The 24,033-nt window shown below is 39.5% G+C and overlaps 2 protein-coding genes across 8 annotated transcripts in view; one reads left to right on the top strand and one right to left on the bottom strand.

The window, feature by feature from the left end:
* The window catches only part of LOC145991995 (uncharacterized), a 184,746-nt gene extending 169,767 nt beyond the window's left edge, over window positions 1-14,979 (bottom strand). For all 7 annotated transcript variants that reach the window (XM_083127994.1, XM_083127995.1, XM_083127991.1 and 4 more), the window contains exons 1-2: window positions 14,590-14,979; window positions 3,828-3,989 (exon numbers count right to left, since the gene is read on the bottom strand). In XM_083127994.1, the coding sequence (XP_082984120.1) occupies window positions 3,828-3,989; window positions 14,590-14,751 (324 nt within the window). In that variant the 5' untranslated portion in view covers window positions 14,752-14,979. The remainder of the gene's footprint in view (window positions 1-3,827; window positions 3,990-14,589) is intronic.
* A 6,338-nt stretch (window positions 14,980-21,317) lies between these two features.
* LOC145992368 (uncharacterized) lies at window positions 21,318-23,391 on the top strand. The gene is made up of 2 exons (XM_083128751.1): window positions 21,318-21,359; window positions 22,132-23,391. The coding sequence occupies exons 1-2, from the start codon at window positions 21,318-21,320 to the stop codon at window positions 23,389-23,391; spliced, it is 1,302 nt and encodes a 433-aa protein (XP_082984877.1).
* The last annotated feature ends 642 nt before the right edge of the window (window positions 23,392-24,033 follow it).

Raw genomic sequence — 24,033 nt, 5'->3', positions numbered from 1 at the left:
AAACATCCCGGTTCTCCCCCGCAGGGGATCGACCCCGGGTCTCTCGCATAGTAGTCAGACGCCCTAACGACTGAGCTCCATTATTAGTCGCTTGACAAATGCCGATGGTGCACACTTAGCTTGGTAATTCAAAACATATCTCGTGCGACAAATACTAAAGATGCTGCTCCCGTGTGACTGTAGATACGCAACTCGATCTCCTGTTAGAAACCTTGCCACTTTTACATGATTTAATGTGGCTGTCGGAATTATTCCATGTACGTATAACTCTATAGTTTACTCTTGAATAAAATGTTGGAAAACTTGCATGTTCTATGTACACAAACATGGCCTAGAAAAGACAAGCATGTTGGATTTCATGGAATATTTCTTTGTTTTAGGACATTCCTTTAAAAAAAAACGCTAAAAACGCCAACAATTCGCATTTTATGCCAAATACGCAGTATTTCGATATTTCTAACGGGCGAAAAATGTGTCCAGATATCACTGCACATTCCTAAACATAACTTCACAGCAATTACCATTTTTCACGGTTTTGGCGTTTGCGAAAAATCAATGTCCCTACTAACAGACAGGACAGAGAGTGGCGTTAATTTCATTGCAAAATTAGTGTTGCAGTAAATTTGAGGTTGGGAGCATGCACTTGCCAATTTTTATAATGTGCACCAATGCAGATTTATGTTTCACTTTTTCGTGATAGTATTCAATATATATCCCGTTTGGTTGGATTCTTCTTGATATCTAAGAATAGTGCAATGTCATTGTAAACGTATGTTAACTTGTGCGAAATCAGTAATACGTCAGGATGATGAAAGAGGACCTTCGTAAGCACTGCTACATTAAAGAATGTAAAGTGAGCCAGAAGAGTAATACATTCCAGCAGCATATTTGCAGTCTAAAGCTCTTCTTGTTTATGCATGAAATTTTTGTAGGATGTTGCAATCAATGCAATTTCTGTCGCATGTTGTAGTGAGATACTTAGTCGGGTGGCGATATTCGACAAAAATCGTATGTATCAATGGAACCTATTTGTTTCAATGTTCCTTCAGTTTGACCAAGAAAATGCCTTACTACGACATCCGACAACTATCGGACGACACCACCGGCTCTTATCCCCTCCATCTGTTAAGTTGCCTTACTACTCCTATACGGACAAGAAAAAAATGATAATTCAATGCATTTTCCATGTAATATTTAGAGGCTTAACCTTTACTCCCCCGATGATATCATCAGAGTAAGGTCATACTGGCCCGATGATACCATATGGTATCATGGTGCCGATTACGAAATGAATGTGCTTTTTGGACCTATATACTCTTATGTTTGGGTGGAAACTCTGACACAGGTCTGGATCAAGCCTGGGAAATTCATATTGATGACCAACCTCCCCCCTCTCCCCGCAACATATCCATGCCACATTTCCGAACAGAGTTTCACATTTTTGGCTCATTATTCAACTTTTATGGCACCCAGGAACATGAAATGTTTCAATCGTTTTGAAAACGTCCATTCTTTGAAGAGAATACTAAGGTTTGCGCCTTCTCCCCCAAATAGCGGGAGAAGAAGGGGCAAACTCCAGATTTTTATAGTTTTTTCATTGAAATTCGGGGGTCGCGCCCCCCAACCCTCCTTCCTCGGTTCGGCATTCTGAATTGTACATTGTTGCATGCTCTGATGTTTTAGCTGAAAAACAAAACTTATCCCAAGTAGATTGCTCCCATAGTGCCCGAGTTATAACAAATTTTCTGAGTAATATGTAAATTACCTATTTTTTAGTAAAAAACAGAGTTTCACATTTTGACTTATTATTCAACTTGTATCGCACCCAAAAACATGAAACATGTTTCATTCTCTCTGGAAACGTCCATTCTTTGAAGGGAATACTAAGGTTTGCGTCTTCTCTCCAAAATAGCGGGAGAAGAGGAGGCAAACTCCAGATTTTTTCTTCATTGAAATTGGAGGGTCGCGCCCCGCAAGCCCCCTTCCTCGGTCCGGTGTTCTGAAATATACACGGTTGCATGCTCTGATGTTCTATCTGACAAACAAAACTTATCCGAAGTAGATTGCTACCATAGTGCCCGATTTTTAAAAAAATACTTCCAAAAATACAAATTACCTATTTTTCGTAAAAAAAAATCAAATTTTGGCTTATTATTCAACTTGTATGGCACCCAAGAACATGAAACATGTTACGTTCTTTTGAGAAATGTTTATTCTTTGAAAAGAGTACTAAAGTTTGCGCCCTCTCCCCAAAATAGTGGAGGAAGAAGGGGCAAACTCCAAAGTTTTATGTTTTATCCATTGAAATTCGGGGGTCGTGCCCCCAAGCCTGCTTCCTCGGTCCGGCGTTCTGAATTGTACACGGTTGCATGCTATGATGTTTTAGCTGCAAAACAAAACTTATCCGAAGTAGTTTGCTCCCATAACAATTTTCCTCCAAAAATGAAAATTACCTATTTTTCGTAAAAAAAAATAATCACATTTTGGCTTATTATTCAACTTGTATGGCACCCAAGAACATGAAACATGTTTCACTCTCTTGAGAAATTTCCATTCTTTGAAAAGAATACTAAAGTTCGCGCCTTCTCCCCAAAATAGTGGGAGAAGAGGGGGAAACTCCAGACTTTTATGTTTTTTTCCATTGAAATTCGGGGGTCGTGCCCCCAAACCCCCTTCCTCGGTTCGGCGTTCTAAATTGTACACTGTTGCATGCTCTGATGTTTTAGCTGCAAAACAAAAGTTATCCTAAGTAGATTGCTCCCATGGTGCCCGAGTTATAACAATTTTCCTTCAAAGAGTGTTCGAATTTAAAATTCCCGCCGAGAAGCCCGGGGGAGAGAAATATCTCTCTATCTCTCTCTTTCTCTCACACACACTCTCTCTCTCTCTCTCTCTCTCTCTCTCTCTCTCTCTCTCTCTCTCTCTCTCTCTATCCTCCTGCCATCACTGCTTCCTGGCGCCGTGGTGTGCATAAAAGGGGCCTGAAAGTTGAGGATGAAACTTACGAACGAGATTTCCTGTTCCCGTGCAGAGTTCCATAACGATATATTAAAAAAAAAAAAGGACGAAATTCCCTGACATTTCCCTGACTTTTTTTGACACCTCAAATTCCCTGACTTTTCCCGGTTTTCCAGGTTTTCCAGGTCTGTCGCCACCCTGAACAAATATCTAAGTCAGGACGGGACCCCCTTGATTACAAGGTGACAATGTCACCACTATGCCATCAGGGAGGCTCATTTCTTGAGAACTAGAAACCAGTCTATATTGAGACCAGGGTCGTTAAAGGGCCAGGAACCCATAAATTCTGATGAGTTCTATTGGGTTCCGCTGAACGACTGGAACCATTTTTTCTCACACAATTTAAATTCGGTCCAAGTTGTGTATTGTTTCATTAAAAAAAGGTTCCTGGACTGTATTTAAAGTCATTCAGAAAAAAGGTTTCTGGACCGTATTTAAATTGATCAGGAAAAAAGGTTCCTGGACCAAACTGAAATACTTTACAGATAAAAAGGTTCCTTACGGTCCAGAACCCATTTATGCTTGCTGATTTTCTCTCCTGGACCGGAATTGAATTTATTTAAAATTCCTGGACCTTAAACAACCCTGACTGAGACCACTAAACCAAATGATTAGTCTTTGACATACAATAGTCTTGTAAATAAAATAACTCCCAAGTTTTCCTTGGTCACTTAAAATTCTCTCATTCTTCCTAGGTTCCAGGTCTGTTGCCACACAGACATCTTTTCTTAGAATATAGAAAAAATAGCATTCCATTTATGACTACAGTCTACTCTGTATTTCTTAAGAAACACATGAATTGTACTCACCTTGTAGGATTCATTCCTTTCCTTGCATTCTTCCACTTGCGAGATGTAGTCATTGAGAAGAGTCTCAGATTCATGGCACATGTCTCGAAACTCCTGGAAGTTATCCAACTTGTCTACGCATGTCATGCACACAAACTTCGGCAGGCGGTCATCTTCAGTAACCTTCATGTAAAACAATCAATAATAAGGAACAAGAAAAGCATTATACTTACATGAACTACACACAGAAACTTTGTTCTCTTTGTGCACCTATAAGTTAATCGGAACTGAACAATAGCCAGTTTTTTTATCAAGTGTTAACATAAAATTGGGAAAATCAACATGCTTTATCAGAATTTCATGAATAAATTTTTTCAAGTTAATCCAGTTTACATTTGAAGTTAAAAAAGTATATGATTGCAAATTTTGATCCCTATATTCAGCCACGTAGCTGGGGGAAGGGGGAGCACAGGGGCCTGAAAATCCACCCTGAAATCCTACAAATATCTAATCTAAATAGTGTATAGTGGTAATTTCCTAGAAGGATTAAGCAAGATGTTTAATGTACTGATATATTCATCTGGCTAGAGGCCTGCATACTCTTTTTCCATTAGTTCAAATGACCATTGGCTAAGTGCTCTTGAAAAGAGTATAGAATTTGGAGAAAGCTGAAATAAAACATGGTGGTATTTGCCTCTTCCTCATGACAGTAATGTTCTTTTGTTCAGGGAGTTTTAAAGGTGCTGTAGGAACATTTCCTAATTGCAAAATAAGTGTAACAAAATATTCAAACATACATACAATCTGAAATATTTTTTTCCCCTGTAGATGGTGATAATAAAGTGCAAAGATGTGAAGAGGCATACATTTTCGAAGTCATAAGAAATCATGCTTATTTTCAAAATTATGCCAAGCAAAAAAAGTTACAGATACTTCCAGTCTCTATTCTTTAAAAGAACTACAACAACACTCTATATTAATAACAAGATTAAATTATAGGAATGGTCTCAAACAGAAAAAAATTAAACTGAGATTTCTATTTTCTTCCATTTTCAAAAATATTCATGGAATAACAAAAGTACTGTTCTCAACAATAACTTGGCTGAAAATTTAAAAAGAAAATTATTTTTCACATTTCTTAAAACAGATTCATCTTGGATTTTTCAAAATATTATGAAATAATTTTGTGTGATTGTTGTTTGTTTATAATGAGTTTTTGCATATTTGCGAGCATTAGCATTGACCATTCTGATAGTGGCCTCAACAAAGACAAAATGTCGATCCACAAATGCTTGAAACCATAGGTGTGCACATCAGTGTGCCAGTGGTGCCCTGACACGACTCTTGTTGTTATTTTTTATGAGAGAACTTACTCTTTGTGAGTGGTATTTGAGTGTATCTTGTATTTTCCTACTTAAAACTGCTTTTCTGCCTCTGCATGATAATGATAATGAATGATTGATTTTTTTTGTGGGGGTGCTCCGGCATGTATGGGCATTTTGCACCCTTCTAAGTATATGGTCTAACCCTCACCTTAAAATTAAAAAAGGGTTGTAAAGAGCTCCTTCAGAAAAGTTAAAAATGCAAGACGTAAAGGGACCTGCACAGAAAGCAAACATTAAAAAAGGTAAGGATAGTCTAGAAATTTCCTCAGAAATAGTGTAAAAGGCTTGATCTTCTCAAAAAGCTAAAAACATTTGGAAAAACGTTGTCATCATCTCCCAACATAAATTGTTGGAGGTAATAATGACAATGAGGATGGAAGTCAAGATACTAGTGACGGGACACTCCCACAGGACCAGAATTTGGACTTTTTGGTAGTGAAGTATAGTTTGACCACAAGGAAAAAAACCTTCGGTCAAAAGCGTTTGCGCATCTTCCCTGCCGTTATCGGTGCCCGGTGCAGTGTTGCTAGATCAGACTTGAAAAAAATTGGGAGATTCATCGTTGGGAAACCCGAGGATTTGCTACAAAATCCAATGATCTAATAGTAGCCGATGAACGATGTTCTTGGGGGGGGGGGGGGGAGATTTTTCCAGCGAGGGGGAAACAATGTATATTTATCAGGCAGGTAAACAAGGCATATTACCCCGAAATAGCATTTCCCTCTCAGAAAACACCACTCGAGTTTGAAATTATCACATTCCTACATCCCTATTATAATAATGGATGTAAATTACTGTGACTGAAATCAACTCGTATGTCTGAAATAAGGTACCTTTATGTCAACATTCATTTTCCAGACGGGAAGGGGATGAGATAGGTTGTGAATAACTTTGTGGCCAAGCAAAGGGTCACAATAAAATCCCCCTGCTGCAGTGGCGCACGTTGTTTACGGTGTAAATGTCAACGATACTTTTGTAACAATGGTGCTAAACCCAGCACCCTGTGTTTGGCGAAAATAAACCGAACATCTACATTTCATGAGTGGACATGTTTCAAACAAGAGAAAGTAAACCGTCCGAGGGACCAGACCAACGTCTTTCATCTCTTCCACATCTTCCGGTGATAAAATCTAAGAGGGTACGTAGAAAACACCCTCAAGTTTGCCCTTTCTCAGCACCGACACAAGGGATTTGCGATGCCTCTATTTTCGCGAAGAATATTTATGACAGGAAATCATAGAAAGTTGTGTGAAGCTAACGTGCTGCCTTTCAATGTCAGTGATTTTCCACAATCTTTGAAGTTCAATGTTAACAATAACAAATCAATTTGCCTTCTGCTGGTGGTTGGTGTACAGGTATCGTTAGGGGTGATATGGTGCAACATATCATCCTCATCTGCTAGAAACACATAAACACGTACAAACTAATAAGCCCACGCTACGAAGTAAGAGGCTCCTCCTAGTAAGGCATGGACATTTCACTGTTTGTGTCACTTCATCCATTTCACCAGTTTTCAATTTAACCTTATTGTCGTACTTACCCGTAGAGGCACAAAAGTAACGTAAAATAACTAAAATACAAATAGATTTTGGAGTGGGATAAAATACAACCATCTAAAAATAGTAATATAGTGATAAAAAAAAGATAAAGTGCTCCCCTGTGCTTAGCACCACGCCATGAAGGCGTATAGGGGGTGTGGGGGTAACGCCCCACACTTTCTTGATCCGGTCATGAGTGGGGTGATGTGATCAGCATCACGCCCCTGACCGCCATTAACCCCCAGGGTTTCCCCCAGGTACCCATGTCATTCGACACTGGGTGGGCGCCGGGGCCGCTTCCAACGTTAGGAAAGTTCCCGGATTTGAACCGGCCGGGGATCGAACCCGGGACCTTGAGCATGGTAGTCAGATGCGTTACAGACTGAGCCACCGTGGCCACTAATGTAGTGATAGTAATATTAAAAATTGTGATCTCCGGGAAATGCCTCAAATTCGTTTATTTTGTTATTTTTCACATTCGTACTTACGTATTTTGCATTGCTAAGGATTCTTTAAGGTGGGATTTTGCTTTTTTCACGAAAATAGTATCAATTTTCCACATATCGAGTAATTATTGTTCGTTGCTCTTTCGCTTGCGTTACACACAAAATGGCGGGCAAATCTTGACTAGCGTTGTCTATCATCAGTGGGTATGCAGTGTTTCCAACCTTCTTCACCTAAAAATAACTACTTTCATGTACACTGATTTTGTATTTTTTTTCCCAGGTTCGAAAACCCATTCACGCATAGCCCCACACACCATTTACAGATAGCCCCACAAACCATGCACAGATAGCCCCAGAAACCATGCACGGCAAGGTTAGGTTAGGCAAACATAGTTAAAACTGTCATCTTCTTGCAAAACAACAGCATGATTGGAAACACTGACCGGGGGTTATGTCATCAAACCCACAGAACATCCGATTCACGTAGTGGAAGGTAATGGAGGCAAGAGCTTTTGTGCATCGGAGAGACATTAATGTTGAAAAATACCTGATTTACCGGCCGAATAAATTGAACGAAGGGAGAAAACACTTCCATGACCTTTTCGAAAGTCTACAGAAACTCAGTTCCGTAAGTACTTTCTTCTGTAAAATTGAAGAAATAAGTTTCCCGGAGATCAGAATTTTACCACTTTGGTACCAGCTTCAAGGTGTTCAAATTAGTCACCTTGGATGCTCACACATTTTTGATAAATCTTTATTGACACACCTACTAACGTAAGCTGATGATGGGGGGGGGGGGGAGGCTAGAAATCATTTTTTTTTTATGGATGTACTGAAAGTAGACACAAGACTGTGAAGTGATAAGGGTCCTTGCTTTTTACTGTGGGGCCTGTTTATTAGTCTGGCGAATGTGACGTGATGGGGTGCTAGTTATGTATTGTGCTTTTTCTAGTGTATTCAACTACAAAGTGTGTTATGGTTCAGCAAATGTTTTCTACTGCACAGCGAGTATTTATTCATGATTCATGTGCGTTAACTCAATCGACACGTGAAGTTCAAAGGTGATTTCAAACAAGATTGCCTGGTGTAAAAGTTCGGGTAACAAGTTTCATACATCGGAGACACATTTCTTCAATTTTACACAAAAAACTACTTACGGAAATGAGTTTTTCAAGGTTTACAACGTTCGTCGAGGTATTTTCTTTCATCGTGGAATAAATTTGACCGGGGAAAACATGTATTTTTCAAGAGAAATATCTCACAGACGCTCAATTGCCATTGCTTTCATTTGCTTGCCCTACGACAACTGGATGCTGCGTACGTATGATGACATAAGCCCCTGTCAAGAGTTTAAAACCCATTCTTTTCTTTACTATGCTTGCCTAACGTAACCAAACCTAACCTTATCGGAAATGGTTCGTGGGGCTATCCATGAATGGTTTGTGGGGCTATCCGTCAGCTACCCGTGCATAATGTATAAGTTCCATCGCAGTAAAAGTTTACTATCCGTTGGACACCTATAACTTCTGAGTTTCATCAATTTTTGACATCCGTACTTACCTATCTGCTTTGTGGAACATTCCGTGATTGGTTTTTGGGACTATCCATCCCGGAAAATTATTTTCGTTTGAAATTTTTGACTCAAATTTCCCACCGATTCTGGGCTCAGCCCCTGGGGTAATTGACCTACTGCACCCAACCCCTAACATGGCCCCACCTCCGCTCCGGCTATTTCTATAGACTCCCTGTTAAAGGCATGTTAGAAATTGGACGGAGACACCTGCCCCCAAATGAGGCCCAAACTCCCGATGTTAGACAATACTACAGGAACTTATTACGGTAAGTAGTTTCTTCTGTAGAAATGAAGAAATCTGTCCGACGGATAGTAAACAAGTACCCACAATTGGTAAGTACGAACCATGCGAAACACAAAATATGTGATTTTAATGTGTCTCAGATCTATGAAACTGGTACCAAAGTTCGCTCCAATTCTTATCTCTGGGGTACGTTAAGAAATTGCTGTAAACAAGTCAAATCCACACATACCCTGGAAGAACTGAAACGAAACATCCGCAAAGAAATTATCAACACTGATCAACAAGAACGGTAAATATGTGATATCGCCCGAACAGATTTCTTCAAATTTACAGGAGAAACTACTTACTGAAATCAGTTTCTATAGCATTGACAAGTTCTTGGAGGTATTTTCTTTCGCGGAAACTGAAAACTTCAGGATAGAATGCTGCAGAACAAGGAATAATCACTTTTCATGTAAGGAACTTGCATTTTCTAAGCGACAACATTATGCCGTTGTTCCCATTATGTACCTGCAGGTGGCGCGAGCATCAAAAGTCACGTGGTCTCGCCAGTGTTTACAAACGTGCCTTTTTTTTACGAGAATTTTTTTCTTTTTTTTTAACTATGCTTACCTAACCTAACCTTGCCGGAAATGGTTTTTGGGGCGTGAATGAGTTTTGGGGCTATCCGTCAATGGTTCATGGGGCTATTGTGAATGGTTTTTGGGGCCATCTGTCAATGGTTCATGGGGCTATCGTGAATAATTTTTGGGGCTAACCGTCAATGGTTTGTGATGACATAATGAACACGAAAGTAGGTATTTTTCGGTTAAGAATGTTGAAACAATGCATAACCACTCCAAAGCGACAAAACACAAGCACGACGTGCGATGATCCATGGCGAGTCCACTCCATATTGTCTGTTACCCAAGCTGAACAAGGAAGACAAATAATGACTCGTAATATGAAAAGTTGACACTATTTTATGGAAAAAGGTATAACTTCACCTTAACCCGGTACCGCATGTTGTGCCATATCTGCGACATACCGTTTTTTCCGTTCTAGGGTTTTCACCTTTTACCTCTCTTCAACTACATGTGCATGAGGCTGTTCGTTATGAATGTGTTACTTGGTCTGCAGGAACTGGTGCCACCTTGTGGTTAATTTCTGAATTACAGCATGCCAAATGTTCTGTTGTGCTCTTCGTGTGGACGTGAAGTTGATGGACAAAAATAATAGATTTTTTTTCAGTGATTATTTATTTCTGACCAATAAGAACTATATACATTTTGTTCCTGAACATTCTTGTTCGATTTACAATTGTTTTATACAATTATTTGTTACGCATAGTGTGAGAACTTGGTTTTCTGTGTTTGTGCCACATGTGGCACATTGTGCAATAGAGGTCATGGATCCAAATTCCTTTTATGGGCGAAAGAATCTCCCTAGAACATTTTCAAATGAGTGGCAACTGCCGAGTAGCAGCGAAGATTCTGACTTGTCTTGCTCTGATGATGATCCTGAATGTAAGTATAATTTTATTTATTTTGTATAATCATGATAAAAGTAATAGAAATACCACAATGAAAACCATTGCAATCACAAAACGATAAATTGTCATCAAATATAAATGATTAAGTATGCAGTTGTCCTTCCTAGGTTTATAGAAATGATGAAATTTATCATATTATGATAATGATATGATATCATATTATCACTGATAATTATATCAAATTTGTAAAGCATGGTGGAATTTATTATTTGCAGGTTATACAAATAATAATAATAATAATTCCACTCAGGTAAAACAGCGATAGCAAAAAATCAGGCGAGGCTAGGCTGACTCGGTAGCTCAGTGGTTAGAGTAATGGCACGGTATGCCAGAGACCCGGGTTCGAGTTCTGGTCCAGCCTGCATTTTTCGCTGAAAATTTCTACGTAGGACATCTCCTGTGCGTGCCTATCTAAAATAATTTCATATTGATTGAAATTACATTGCTTTCAAATTTGTTGCATGTTTAGAAAATATAAATCCTAATTACTCGTATTCTTTATTCCAGATGTACCTGAAAATGATGACTGTACTAGCAGTGATGATGATTCACAAAGTATGGAAGATGTTGAAAGAAAGTCATCCAATGAAGAACCAGCTGCAGGATCTTCCTCCGAGGGTTGTCAACAATCTACAAGAGCTGTAGATGGAAGACGCATAATATGGAAGCACAATTACCTCCAACATTCGGCTAGTGACACATTATTTTCAGGTGTTACAGATTTGCCCCAGTGTGTTTCTGCTCTCAAAAGTCCATTTGATTTCTTTTCCTTTTACTTCACACCTGAACTGATAGAACTGATTGTGGAACAAACACGACTCTATTCAGCACAGAAAAGACCTCAGAAACCAATTGATCTGACAAAAGATGATATGGAAAAGTTTTTAGGTTCTCCTTTGTGGATGTCTATCATCAAACTGCCTAGATCAAGACTATATTGGAACAGCAGTTTCTTCATACCCCAAATTGCCTCCCTGATGAAACTGAACCAATGGGAAGAATTAAAACAGTTCTTACATTTCAATGATAATTCCACTCAGGTATCTCGGGATCAACCTGGATATGATAAGCAACATAAAATAAGACCACTCTTAGAAAACATAAAAGTTCAATGCCTGAAAGTTCCAATGGAAGAGAATCTGTCTGTAGACGAACAAATATGTGCTTTCAAAGGACGGAGCTCACTAAAACAGTATAATCCCAAAAAGCCTCATCGCTGGGGTTATAAATTGTATGTTATTTCAGGAGTCAGTGGACTTCCATACAATTTTGAACTTTATAGTGGAAAAGCAACTGACACACTTCCTAATTAAATTGACTGTGGTGCATCAGGAAATGTGGTAATTAGATTGACTCAACCAGTCCCAAGGCATGCTAACCATAAGGTATATTTTGACAATTATTTCAACAGCCCTAAATTGCAATGTTACCTTTCAGATGAGGGAATTTTCAGCATTGGCACAGTCAGAATAAATCGAGTTCCTGGATGTAATTTAGTAAGCGAAAAAGATTTGAAAAAGAAAGGACGGGGTTCATATGATGAAGTTACAGCCACAATAGATGGGACAGAAATATCATGTGTCCGTTGGTTTGATAACAAGACTGTGAACTTGATGTCAACATTTGTGGGAAGTCAACCTGCAGGAAAGGCTAAGAGATGGTTTTCCTCAGAGAAAACATTCAAAGATGTTGACTGCCCAAGTGTAGTTTTGGCTTACAATAAGCACATGGGAGGAGTGGATTTACTAGACTCACTTCTGTCACTGTATAGAATACAACTTCGTTCGAAAAAATGGTATTTCAGGCTATTTACTCACATGCTGGACTTCACAGTTGTCTCTGCATGGATTTTGTATCGTAGAACTAAGATAGAGCAAGGAATGTCTCCACGTGAAGTACTAAACCTCTTCCAGTTCAAAGCAGAAGTTGCGGAGTGCCTTGCTTTATGCAAAAAGTCGAATATTCGAAAAAAATCTGGTCGTCAGAGTAGAGAAGTTGAACAAGAACTGGAAGCCAAGAGACATAAGGGCCCAAGAGCAGCAATCCCTGTCTCTGATGTTAGGTTGGATGCGACGAGCCATTGGCCTGAAGTTACTGATGATCGCCAGAGATGTAAGAAACCTAAGTGCAGTGGCAAGTCCTTCATAAAATGTTCTAAATGTTCTGTTCATCTGTGTCTCAAGAAAACAAATAATTGTTTTGTAGAATTTCACACAATGTGACATAAAATAATACAGTATGGTTTGTTAAATATTTACTTCACTATTCACTATAATTAATTCCTTGAGCTTCACATGTGCATATTGTATCATATTTGGAACATATTGTAAGTGACTTGAAAAATGTTCTAAGTGTTCAGTTCAAAAAAATTATTTGAAAAATTACTTTGCACAATCCCATAGAAACTAATAATGCATGAAATTTGCCCATTTTTACCATTAATGCAAAGGTGCACAACGTGCCATGGTAACAGTAGTATAAGCCGGAGACGGATTTCTTAAAATTTACAGGAGAAAAGATGAGAAAGTACTTACGCAATTGCGTTCTTGGGGACTTTCTGAAGCCGGGGAAATTGTTTTTCAGAATCGTGCAACGTATTTTGCCTGTAAATAAGGTATTTTTCGTCAATCATGCATCTCCGTTGTACGATAGCTCGTGTCACCATTACCGTCGACTACGTGAATCAAATGTTCCGTGCGTTCGGTTATGTAACCCCCTCACAGTGTAGCAACCACGCGGAAGTTTGACAAGATGACGTGTGAGCAGTTTTTTTTTCCAATGTAAGGTAAGACTCTAGTTTACGTCCTTTTCCTAAGGAATACGTCTCATATATCGTTGGAAAGCTTATTTTATAAGGAATTCAACAACGTAAATCCCAAAGCGAGGAAAAATTTCCTGAAGGAGTGAGTCGAGAAAAACCGATGTTGTCCGGATATGTGCAATTGAACGTACTGAGGAATTTTTTAGATGATGAAGCACATATTATGGGGTAAAATGAGTGCTAATGGAACCTAACCTAACCTCGTAGGCATACCTCGACCCCATGAATGGATAGTGGGGCTATCGTGAACAGAAAGTGTAAAAATAAAAAGTTACTAACCCGAAGAGATGCCGGGTGCCGCACCGCGAACGCAAAGAAGCAATCACCATGCAGATAAGAACGTAAAGTAGAGTCTAGCCTCAATTTTCGCTTCAAAATCTTTCGTGAATAGTTTGTGCGGCATTTATCGGTTCATAAGTTTGGAAACACTGCACATCAGCTGACGATACTGCATATTAGCTGACGATAGACAACGTGAGTCAAAATTTGCGTGCCGAATTAACAACGACCAATAAATGATTATAATGTTAGTGATCCCCAGCTTCAAAAATCTTCCGCTATGCATATGAGGTAAGTAGCAATGATTTTTATTTGAAAACAAACGAGTTTAATGTATCTCCGGCTTATACTACTGTTACCCGTGCCATATCTGGCACATACTGGTATCTCAAATTCAAATAGTGGTAGATGATTTTGGTTAACATTCTTTCCATATGTACAACCAATTGACAATAAAAACCAAAAATAATTTTTTTTTTAGTTTCATTTTCTTAATTCATGCAATGGAGGGTTAAAGAATCTTCCGCAATGCAGAATAGGTACGTATCAATGCTAAAATTAACGAAATAAACAAGTGAGAGGTGTTCGGGCGATATCGCATAATTACCCAGGAGTTATAGGTGACTCATCAAGAGGTGTGAAATATTTGTGGACAACGAAGGCAGTTTCAGCACCTGCTTTCATAAATTGGTATGTAAATAAATCACTCCTTAAACTAGTTAAGGAAATTTGCGCGCTTCACTCACGGACAGTCTACAGTTATGCAAGCGTCTCGCTTGCCGATAGCGCAAACAGCGGTGCGGTGGTCTACGCTTGCATACTATCATCACTGGGTGAAACAAGCTCTTTCCTCTATTCTCACCATCTTGTAAAAGTGGTCGCACCGCTTCTTGACGCACTTCACACCTTCAAAAATTAAAATTTGCATGTTGGGCGTTAAAAGAATAAATAGCAAAATTGCATTACCTTGAGGGTTAAACAATTCAGTATTTTCCCCGGAATGTCTCTTGGTCGTTCATCATCTTCATACATGTCTATTTTCAAGCTTGACTTCTTCAAACAAAGTCTGCATAATGTTTGAAAATCTTCTCCAATTTCTTGATACTGTCGCTGTACTTTTCGACCCATTTTTTGCACGCAGAATATTTGCACATTTGAAACAAGCGTCTCCCAAGTTTCACACACAGAATGTGCCCTTTGTGCACACCGACTTGCAACCACAATCTTTATTTTACTTATCGGTATTGCTCTTATGAAGATGCTATAACATGTTAGTAGAATAAATACCAATGAGATAAAAACAATTAAACAGTCAATTTAATTCGAAACATGCAAGCAACAACGACAGTTCAGACGTCTCAACCAGTGTTGCCACAATCTGTAAGCACAATTTCCCTTTCCAAGGGGTAAAATTTCCCTTTTTCGCCCATTTTTTCCCTTCATCTAAAGAATTATTATTATTATTAATAATAATAATAATAATAATAATAATAATTAAATACTATCATTGACCCATGTTCGTATGTATGTATAAAATGTTAATCAATTTAACTTTTAAATGCTACGACGCCAGGGGTACCGGGTTCGAATCCCGGCCTGGGCATGGCTGTTTGTGAGTGTCCATTCATAAATTTAATCATATCATTACTCATCCCCATCTTTGCAATTAGTCAAAAGTGGCAGAAAAGCGAAGTAAAATAAACCAAATCCATAAACAATAAAATCAATAACTTTTTAATGTTTTTTTTGGAAGATTTAGATTTTATTTCTAAACCAAGCTAATTTTTTTGTTTTGAGATGAAAGCTAAAACTATGTTATAGTTGGCAACTGAAGATTTCCAACAGTAAAAAGCAAAACACACAAACAGAGATTGGATTTAGGGAGGCCAATGCCCCTTGTCTTCATCACACCATCAGAAGAAAATTAAAAATATTCTACACAAAATGCTGTTATAAGGCGCACATATGAAAAGTTTCTGTGGAAAATCACATTTTTGCCTCCCCATAAAAATGTTAAGTTCGGCGCATGGATGTACGCGTTTTATTAAAAAAAGATATATATATAGTACATACCTGAGCAAATGTTCTATTCTGGTAAATTTCACATATTAGGTGGAAACTTCTAAAACACAGCAAGTTTTTTATTAAAATTTAATCCATTGTTGGTCATTTTTTGCCACTCTGCACGGAATTTTTTAACTTGTTTCTGCTGTGTTTTTTCGTCTTCCGATAATTCTCCACGACGTTTTCTAATATATTCTGGAGTTGCAGATAGTCTCCTTTGCTTCCCTTGTTCTCCCGTCGTCCAAGACGGGCACAGCCTTCCACCAAACACTCGCACACGACGAATAACCCACCCAGTGTCCAATGAAGGTTTGCGACAAAGATAACTTTATGGTTTGCAGGTGTAGTGTTTGAGGCAAAATTCAGAGAACCGGGGAAAGCTTAAATAAACAATACCCTCGGACTCCCACTACCATAAGGGTGAATGGCCAAAGACCTCCGGTCCCAAACGGTAGACAGATGTGGGTCAACCCAAATTCCACCCTTCCTCTCAGAACAAAGTATACGACAAAATAATAAAAAAAAATCTCATTTTCAAAACTGGAATCTGTTATAATGTTTAATATAATTAATGTTTAGTCTGTCTTAAAATTTCCCTGAAAATTCGCTATTTTTCATCGAATTTCCCTTTTCACTTAAAATTAGCTCCAAATTTCCCTTCAATATGAACACAGAAAAGAATAGTCGCCGAAATGTCCAGCAGTACAGATTAACCATCTCAATTGCATTTTAATTCAGTCTGTTGTGATGCTCATGAATTGAAATATAAACTTCAACAAGGAAAGGACAACATCGATTCATATCAACACAATTCTGTTCCTTAAAAGAAACTAGATGCAAAATAAAAATGGGAATACAAATAGAGAAATTGACAATTTGGGTACTGGTTTCTTAGCAGTTGAGGACACTATTACGCAAATTATCCTTCGCAATGTTTGATCACACATCAGAGCAAGGGGGTGGGCGACTGCCCGGGGCCTCGCACCTAAAGGGTCCTAGCGTCCCATAGGAAATAAAATTAATTTTAAATTTTAGTTAAACGTTATAATTGGAATGAATACGTCTAATTAGGGGCATAACATACAGCTAGTTATAAACTTGCATTTTTCTCGTCTTCATCTGTTCTTAAGATTTGTAACATCCTCTTAGCAGGCGAATTACGTGGCAGCAGTGGCGTGCCCAGGATTTTCGAAAGGGAGGGGTTAAGTACACTTTTTCTGGTAGTCAGCTCTCATTTTGCCATCTTTTCCTACCTTTGATGTTCTTTTTTTTAGGAATACTGGACCAAAAGGGGGGGTTATAACCCCAACCAACCCCCCCTTGGGCACGCCACTGCGTGGCAGGATCAAATTTGAATCACCCCACCAAAAGTTTCCGGCGGAAGAGTTTTTGTTATAAGAAACAAAAGATAAACAATTACTTTTGACTTCAAATATACTTTACTATAGGAATAATAACAAAAATCACACACGAATTACTGTGGTTGTGATGTTTTGAATGCTCTCTCTCTCTCTCTCTCTCTCTTTTCCTTCCCTCTCTCTCAAGAGATCATTGCCAGATTTACATCAATAGCCTACTCACAATAAAAGTAAAACAATAATGCAAGATAATAATAACTATGAAATTAATTGATTCATACTAACATAAAGCAAAAACTAAATAAAAACTTATAGTAAAACCGCTTTAACTATTTCGTAATTTATGACAAGAGAACTGTACACCATGATCTTCATGTGACCTTAAATACAAAAATGCAATGGATTTAAATCAGGTGACCATGGAGGCCACAATACAGGCCCCGCACGACCTACCCAGTGCCGACCATAGCGTCGCGTAAGGTGCCTCCGCACAGGTAAAGCAAAATGTTCTGGTGCCCCATCGTGAATGAACTAGGAATGGCCAAACGGATCCGGGTCTGAAAGTTTCGGATCTGGATCCGGATCCGAAAGTTTCGGATCTCAATCCCATTATAATATTACCACACCTTAAAAGGTATTATGATCTTCGATTACAAAGAAATTTTTCATTAGTTAGTCCTACAATAATTTTTTCAAGTGTTCTTCCTAAAATACTTTGCTACGCATCGGCTAACACACTCGTGCACAAAAATAATCTTACTTGTTTAACATAAAATGTCAGAGGTGATTTTGTAAATGCCATTGAAACGAATATGTATTCATTCGAATGTATTGGAAATGAAAACACACATAAATGTGAGACATTCCATTCCAGGATGAAACCTTTAACACATATATCAAGATAGAAATGTTATACAAAAATTATACAATTGTTCTACAGTTACAGTTTTACAAATTAAAATAAAACATTATAATATATGCAGTGTTATATAATTACAAAGTGTAAGACTAACAAGGGAGGTTATCTAAGTGTCCAACTCCGATTTCCATTAAACTTGGCAGGCGTATAGTGGGGCCCAAAGGAAGAAATACGTGTTTTTTTTTTCAGCTATAAAAAACAGTTTTAGGGGGCAAACCCCTTCAAATGTAGATGAGGACAAATTGAAGTGAGGATCTGACCCCTGTGTCCCCCTCCGATTTCCATGATACTTGGCAGGTGTGTGTATAAACGGGCCCAAAGGAAGAAATACCTGTTTTTTTGTTTCAGCTAAAGAACTGTTTTAGGGGGCAACCACCCTCAAATGTCAATATGGGGACAAATTGAAGTGGGCATTTGACCTATGTGTCCCACTCCGATTTCCATGAAACTTGGCAGGGCCTAAATGAAGAAATACGTGTTTTTTTTGTTTCAGCTAAAAAACGGTTTTAAAGGGCAAAACCCACTCAATTGTCAAGATGAGGAGAAATTGAAGTGGGGATCTGACCCCGTGTCCCCCCTCCGATTTCCATGAAACTTGGCAGGTGTGTGTATAAACGGGCCCAAATGAAGAAATACGTGTTTTTCTGTTTCGGCTAAAAATCTGTTCTAGGGGGGCAATCTCCCCTCAAATGTCAAGATGTGGACAAATTGAAGTGGGGATCTGACCCCTGTGTTCCCCTCCGATTTCCATGAAACGTGGCAGGTGTATAGATGGGCCCAAAAGGAAGAAATACGTGTTTTTTTGTTTGAGCTAAAAACTGTTTTAGTGGGCAAAATCCTCTCAAATGTCAAGATGAGGACAAATTGAAGTAAGGATCTGACCCCTGTGTCCCCCTCCGATTTTCATGAAACTTGGCAGGTGTATAGAGGGGCCCAAAGGAAGAAATACGTTGTTTTTGTTTCCGCTAAAAAAAAACTGTTTTAGGGGGCAAAACCCGACTCAAATGTCAAGATGAGGACAAATTGACCTGGGGATCATCTGACCCCTGTGTTCCCCTCCGATTCCCATGAAATTTGACAGGTGTATAGAGAGGCCCTATGCCCCCTGTTTCTTCGGGGTCAGATCCCCACTTCAATTTCTCATCTTTACATTTGAGGGGGGGCTCTATACACCTGCTACGTTTCATGGAAATCGGAGGGGGAGACTTAGACCTCCTTTGTAAGTGTATTAATTAATTACAAATCGCGCACGCGCGCACACACAATATATATATATATATATATATATATATATATATATATATATATATATATATATATATATATATATATATATGTGTGTGTGTGTGTGTGTGTGTGTGTGTGTGTGTGTGTGTGTGTGTGTGTGTGTGTATTATATATATATATATATATATGTATATTAGCAGATAACAATATGTTATAAACACATTCTTACTTTCCAAAGAAGCGCATGTGGGATGGCAAAATGGATCTGGATCCGAAAATTACGGATCCAGATCCGAAAGTACCGGATCCGGATCCGAAAATTCTGGATCCGAATCCAAAAGTTCTGGATCCGGATCCGAACAATTTTAGGATCCGGAACCAACCGGATCCGCCAGGATCCCGATCTGGCCATCCCTAGAATGAACCACACACAACCGATGATGATGGTGAACATATTCCAGGATGCATAGATGATGATTACGTAGGAACTGAAAGTACCCATGACCATTGAGTTTGAGTGGTAGGATGTGATGTCCCAATATGAAATCACCTACTACACCAATTCACACATTCAAGGTGAAACGTTGATGTTATGACTCAAACATTTCATGGGAATTTTTGTCACACTACACGTGAGTATTATGAAAGTTCAAAATTCCGTCACGAGTGAATCCAGCTTCGTTTGTGAACAAAATATCAGTTAAAAAGCGGTGTAATGCAACTGTTTGCAGCACCCACTCACAAAACCTAACCCTGGCCTTGCAATCCGTTGCTTGGTGACCTTGTACATGTTGGAGATGGTACGGGTAGAGCAACTGGCGATGTAAAATGTGCCACACACTGCTGCGAGAAACAGCTCACTCCTATGCCGCGATCCTCCTAGTTGACATCCCTGGTGCTTCTTCAATGCGTTGTAAAATGCTTTCCTCTTCTTCCACTGTGATATGTATTCTGTTACCGCTTCTTTCTCCATATTCAAGACTCCCATGTTTTCAGAGGCATTGGTGTAATCTTATGAACACGCGACGATCAGTGTGTCGTCAGCCAGGAAGAGCTACCTGGTACGGGCGTGCAGCCTCCACTGCATTGCAGTTTGCTCTCCTGTAGAAGAAATTCATGTCCGCATATTCCACACAGTGGCGTGCCCAAGGGGGGGTTGGTGGGGGTTATAACCCCTCCTTTTTGGCCCAGTATTCCTAAAAAAAAGAACGTCAAAGTTAGGAAAATATGACAAAATGAGGGCTAACTTCCAAGAAAAAGTATACATAACCCCTCCCTTTTGAAAATCCTGGGCACGCCACTGATTCCACATTAGTGTAGGGTAAAGGAGGGTAAGGGTACGCGGGCGGCTAAGAGTACTATTGGCTTTTCCCAAAGGTTGGTAGCACTGATCGAGATAATTCTTCCACCACGCCAGTCGCTGGGAAAGTCTAGTGCAGCAGCACCACAGATATTCTTGCTCCCGCATTTTGTCTACGTATGATAGGTAAGTGAACATTTTTTTGCTTTTCGTTATAAAATTTTGCATGTTAAACGTAAGGAATATGACCATGTAAGTATGGCAAATTCACGAAGTGCATGTAATACGAAGAACATGCCTTATTAGACAATGCACAGGTGAGGCAGACCTGTTTCTGTCTAAGCAGTGCACCCCTCTGGTGATTGAAATGAGAAGTAGTGTAGGTGGAGGGCAAGAGTTCGCATTTCCGTGCGTGCGTACTCTTGGGCAACAGTTTGTAATGAAAGATGCACGTAGGTTGTCTAAGGTGAGCATTGTACATACCTTGCAGGTAAACGAGTATGAAATGTTTAATCAGGGTGGCTACAGAGAAGCAGAAAGGAAATTCCCTGGCTTTTCCCGGTGTTCCAGGTCTATCGCCATCCTGTTAATGTACACGTGCATATGAAATCGTTACATATAATTGTGAGTAAAATTAAATGTAAATTGTATGAAAGATGTCTACGTGTCATACCATGTACGGCTAAGGAAGGTTTTTATTGCAGAGAACAAAGATGGGAAAGTATAGAAAGAAGACAGAGAGGAAATTGCAGTTTACGGAGGAAAATCTCCAGGGGCAAAGAGAAGAGTAGCCCAAGGTGAAAGCAAGCGGCAAGTCGCACGTACCATGGGAGTGAATGAGTGCACATTGAGGAAAAGATTGAAGCAGGTATCTAAGCCCTTTTTACGACATCAGTTCCTTCACATGCTCTTACTGCAGAGTCCGGTCAATTATATTTTTAATGAGGCTAAACATCACTTAAATAACAGCCAATAATAAGAATTTCAATTATAACAAAGTCAGTTATGGAGTCCTCTCAAGGCCTATACGACAAATGTAACTTTCGTTGTGTGATAATGAAATTATCGTTTTATAATTAAATAGGCTACTTATTTATTTCCTAGAATGTTCACAACGAAATATGATTATTTTATGATGGAGTAAATTTTTCTCTCATTGAATCCGATTACCTCCTTCAAATTCCACTGAAAGCCTACTGATATTCAGAATTGAAAAATGTTTTAAGCATGCCCACATCGTCAACGCCACACACATTTTTTTCTGTAGCCTATTAGGTTGATGATGCAATAGCCTGAACACTTTTTGTGGCTCCTTGAATTGCAGAGTTACTTTGCAAGCCAACGTTATGCTTTAGAATTGAGTATTCATCTTACTACTTTCTTATTCCCAGAAGTGCAAATCAGATTATTATTTACCTAGCCCTAGTAGTTTTGAGTAATTCATGACTTAACCTTGTAGGGACAACAATCAGGCATAATGTCTCGAAAATGTAACAAGCTAGCTCACTTCAAATAGCATGAGGTGTCTTCAAGACACGTTTCTTTCCACTTAAAATTCATTGGAGTGTGGTGGAGAGAGTACTTTAGCCCTATGTGCTAAGTGCATTTGTGCATGAGTTTTTCTTGTTTTGTCATTTCAGGGAACAGTTCCATCATCCCTTGGTCGATTTAAAACGGTCTTCAACACTACCCAGGAAAAGGAGTTAGCTGCCCATTGCACAGACCTCAACGCAAGATTCTATGGCTTAACGCGCAGGAAACTGATGCAAGTCGCTTACCAGTTTGCTGAAAGTCATCTGGTTCACACAAGATTTAATGAAGAAAAAAAGGTAACAGGTAAAGACTGGGCAACCAATTTCTGCAAGAGACAAGGTTTATCTCTACGTACACCAGAACAGTGCAGTTTACGTCGGGCAATGGGATTCAACAAGACTGATGTGAACCATTTTTTTGGCAATTTGCGCAGGTGTTTTGAAGAACGGTCCCTGCCTCCTCCCAGAATCTTCAATATGGACGAAACAGGAATATCCACTGTGCCCCCCAAGTCGCCAAAAGTCGTCAGCCCAAAAGGACAACGAGCGGTCTGCAAAGTGTCCGCAGGGGAGCGTGGCCAATTGGTCACTATCGTTGGTTGCGTCAGTGCTACTGGTTTTCCTGTTCCGCCTGCCATGATATTTGCAAGGAAAAGACTGAACCCTGCCCTCTTTAACAATGCTCCTACGGGAACACTTTCAATGATTTCAGACAGTGGTTACATGACTGCAGATCTGTTCCCTGAGTGGCTCAAACATTTCACCTATCATGTGAAACCCACTGCTCAAGATCCTGTGCTTCTGATAGTTGACAACCATTCATCTCACTGTTCACTACCTGCAGTTCTATATTGCCGAGAAAATTTTATCACGTTACTTTCTCTACCCCCTCATACAAGTCACAAGCTCCAGCCGTTGGACGCAGCAATCTTTGGCCCCCTTAAAACTGCCTATGCAGCAGAAGTCGAAAAGTGGATGGTGAATCACCCAGGAGAGATTGTTTCTCAATATGACATTGCTGGATTATTTCGAGCAGCTGAACGAGCGTTTGCTTGTACGGGGATTTATCCCTTTAATCCGGACATTTTTACGGAAGAAGACTATGTTTCTGCTAATGTTCACACCGCACTTATGCCAATCGTAGGAGGTGGTGCAGATTTGATTCCAGGGAGGCTTGGCAGAACCCCAGATAACGAACCGTCAACGTCTACTAAACCTTGTCCTACTCCATCGGCGAATGCCAGTGTGTCTCAACCAGGGGGAGTGGGTCTGTCACCAATAGAAAACCCTGCACAGAAGACTCCTTCCGGATCTAGGAAAGGGGGTCATCTGAAATTCTCTCGGGATCACATTTTAAAAATAAGTTAGTGGATAGGCAGAGCACCAAGAAACAGCAACCCCTTCAGAAACTAACAAAAAAGCCATTAAAGATTGTGCAACGTCAACAAGATAACACACAGGCGGCTGCAGATGAAACCGAAACTATCTGCGCTGGGTGTGGAGAGTCCTTTGCTGACGACTGGGTTCAGTGTGGGGTGTGTCATGAGTGGTGGCATGAACAGTGTTCTGATTACATTGGACATGGACCATATGTGTGTGATAATTGCTAATGCGTACTCTTGAACGACCTGTTTAGTACTCTTAGCCGCCTATGTGTCCAAGAGTACGCATGTGCTATTTTTTCATAAAATCTTTTCTGTAGTTTTTCCTTTTACAGTTACTTTCTTTGATATCTGAGCAATGATTACTAAAGGGTTAATAAACATTGTGACAAACTTTCATGTGTATCTGTGATTTACCTTACTATTTACACGGCCTCAAACGTTAGGTGCGTACTCTTGACCTCCTTTACCCTACACACGTTTCATTTGAACCGCGAAGTACATGCACTTCACTGACAGACAATGTTGTACGTATTCCGTCTCGAACAGACACACTTCCTGAACTACGTACCTTTTACGTGATTCAAAGGCACCTACAGTATGAAGTACAGTGATTTTCAATAACGTC

This window comes from Lepisma saccharinum, chromosome 9, assembly GCF_977018435.1.
Source record: "Lepisma saccharinum chromosome 9, izLepSacc3.1, whole genome shotgun sequence".
NCBI classification, from domain to species: domain Eukaryota; kingdom Metazoa; phylum Arthropoda; class Insecta; order Zygentoma; family Lepismatidae; genus Lepisma; species Lepisma saccharinum.
Note: the sequence above shows the minus strand (reverse complement) of the source record. Positions and strands in the feature narration are given on the sequence as shown.

What these genes read in the sequence shown, in the direction of transcription:
- LOC145992368 (XM_083128751.1), top strand. Translation starts at nt 21,318, where the DNA reads ATGGGAGTGAATGAGTGCACATTGAGGAAAAGATTGAAGCAG. An exon ending in TGAGGAAAAGATTGAAGCAG is followed by an intron (nt 21,360 to 22,131) that starts GTATCTAAGCCC and finishes TTGTCATTTCAG; the next exon opens with GGAACAGTTCCATCATCCCT.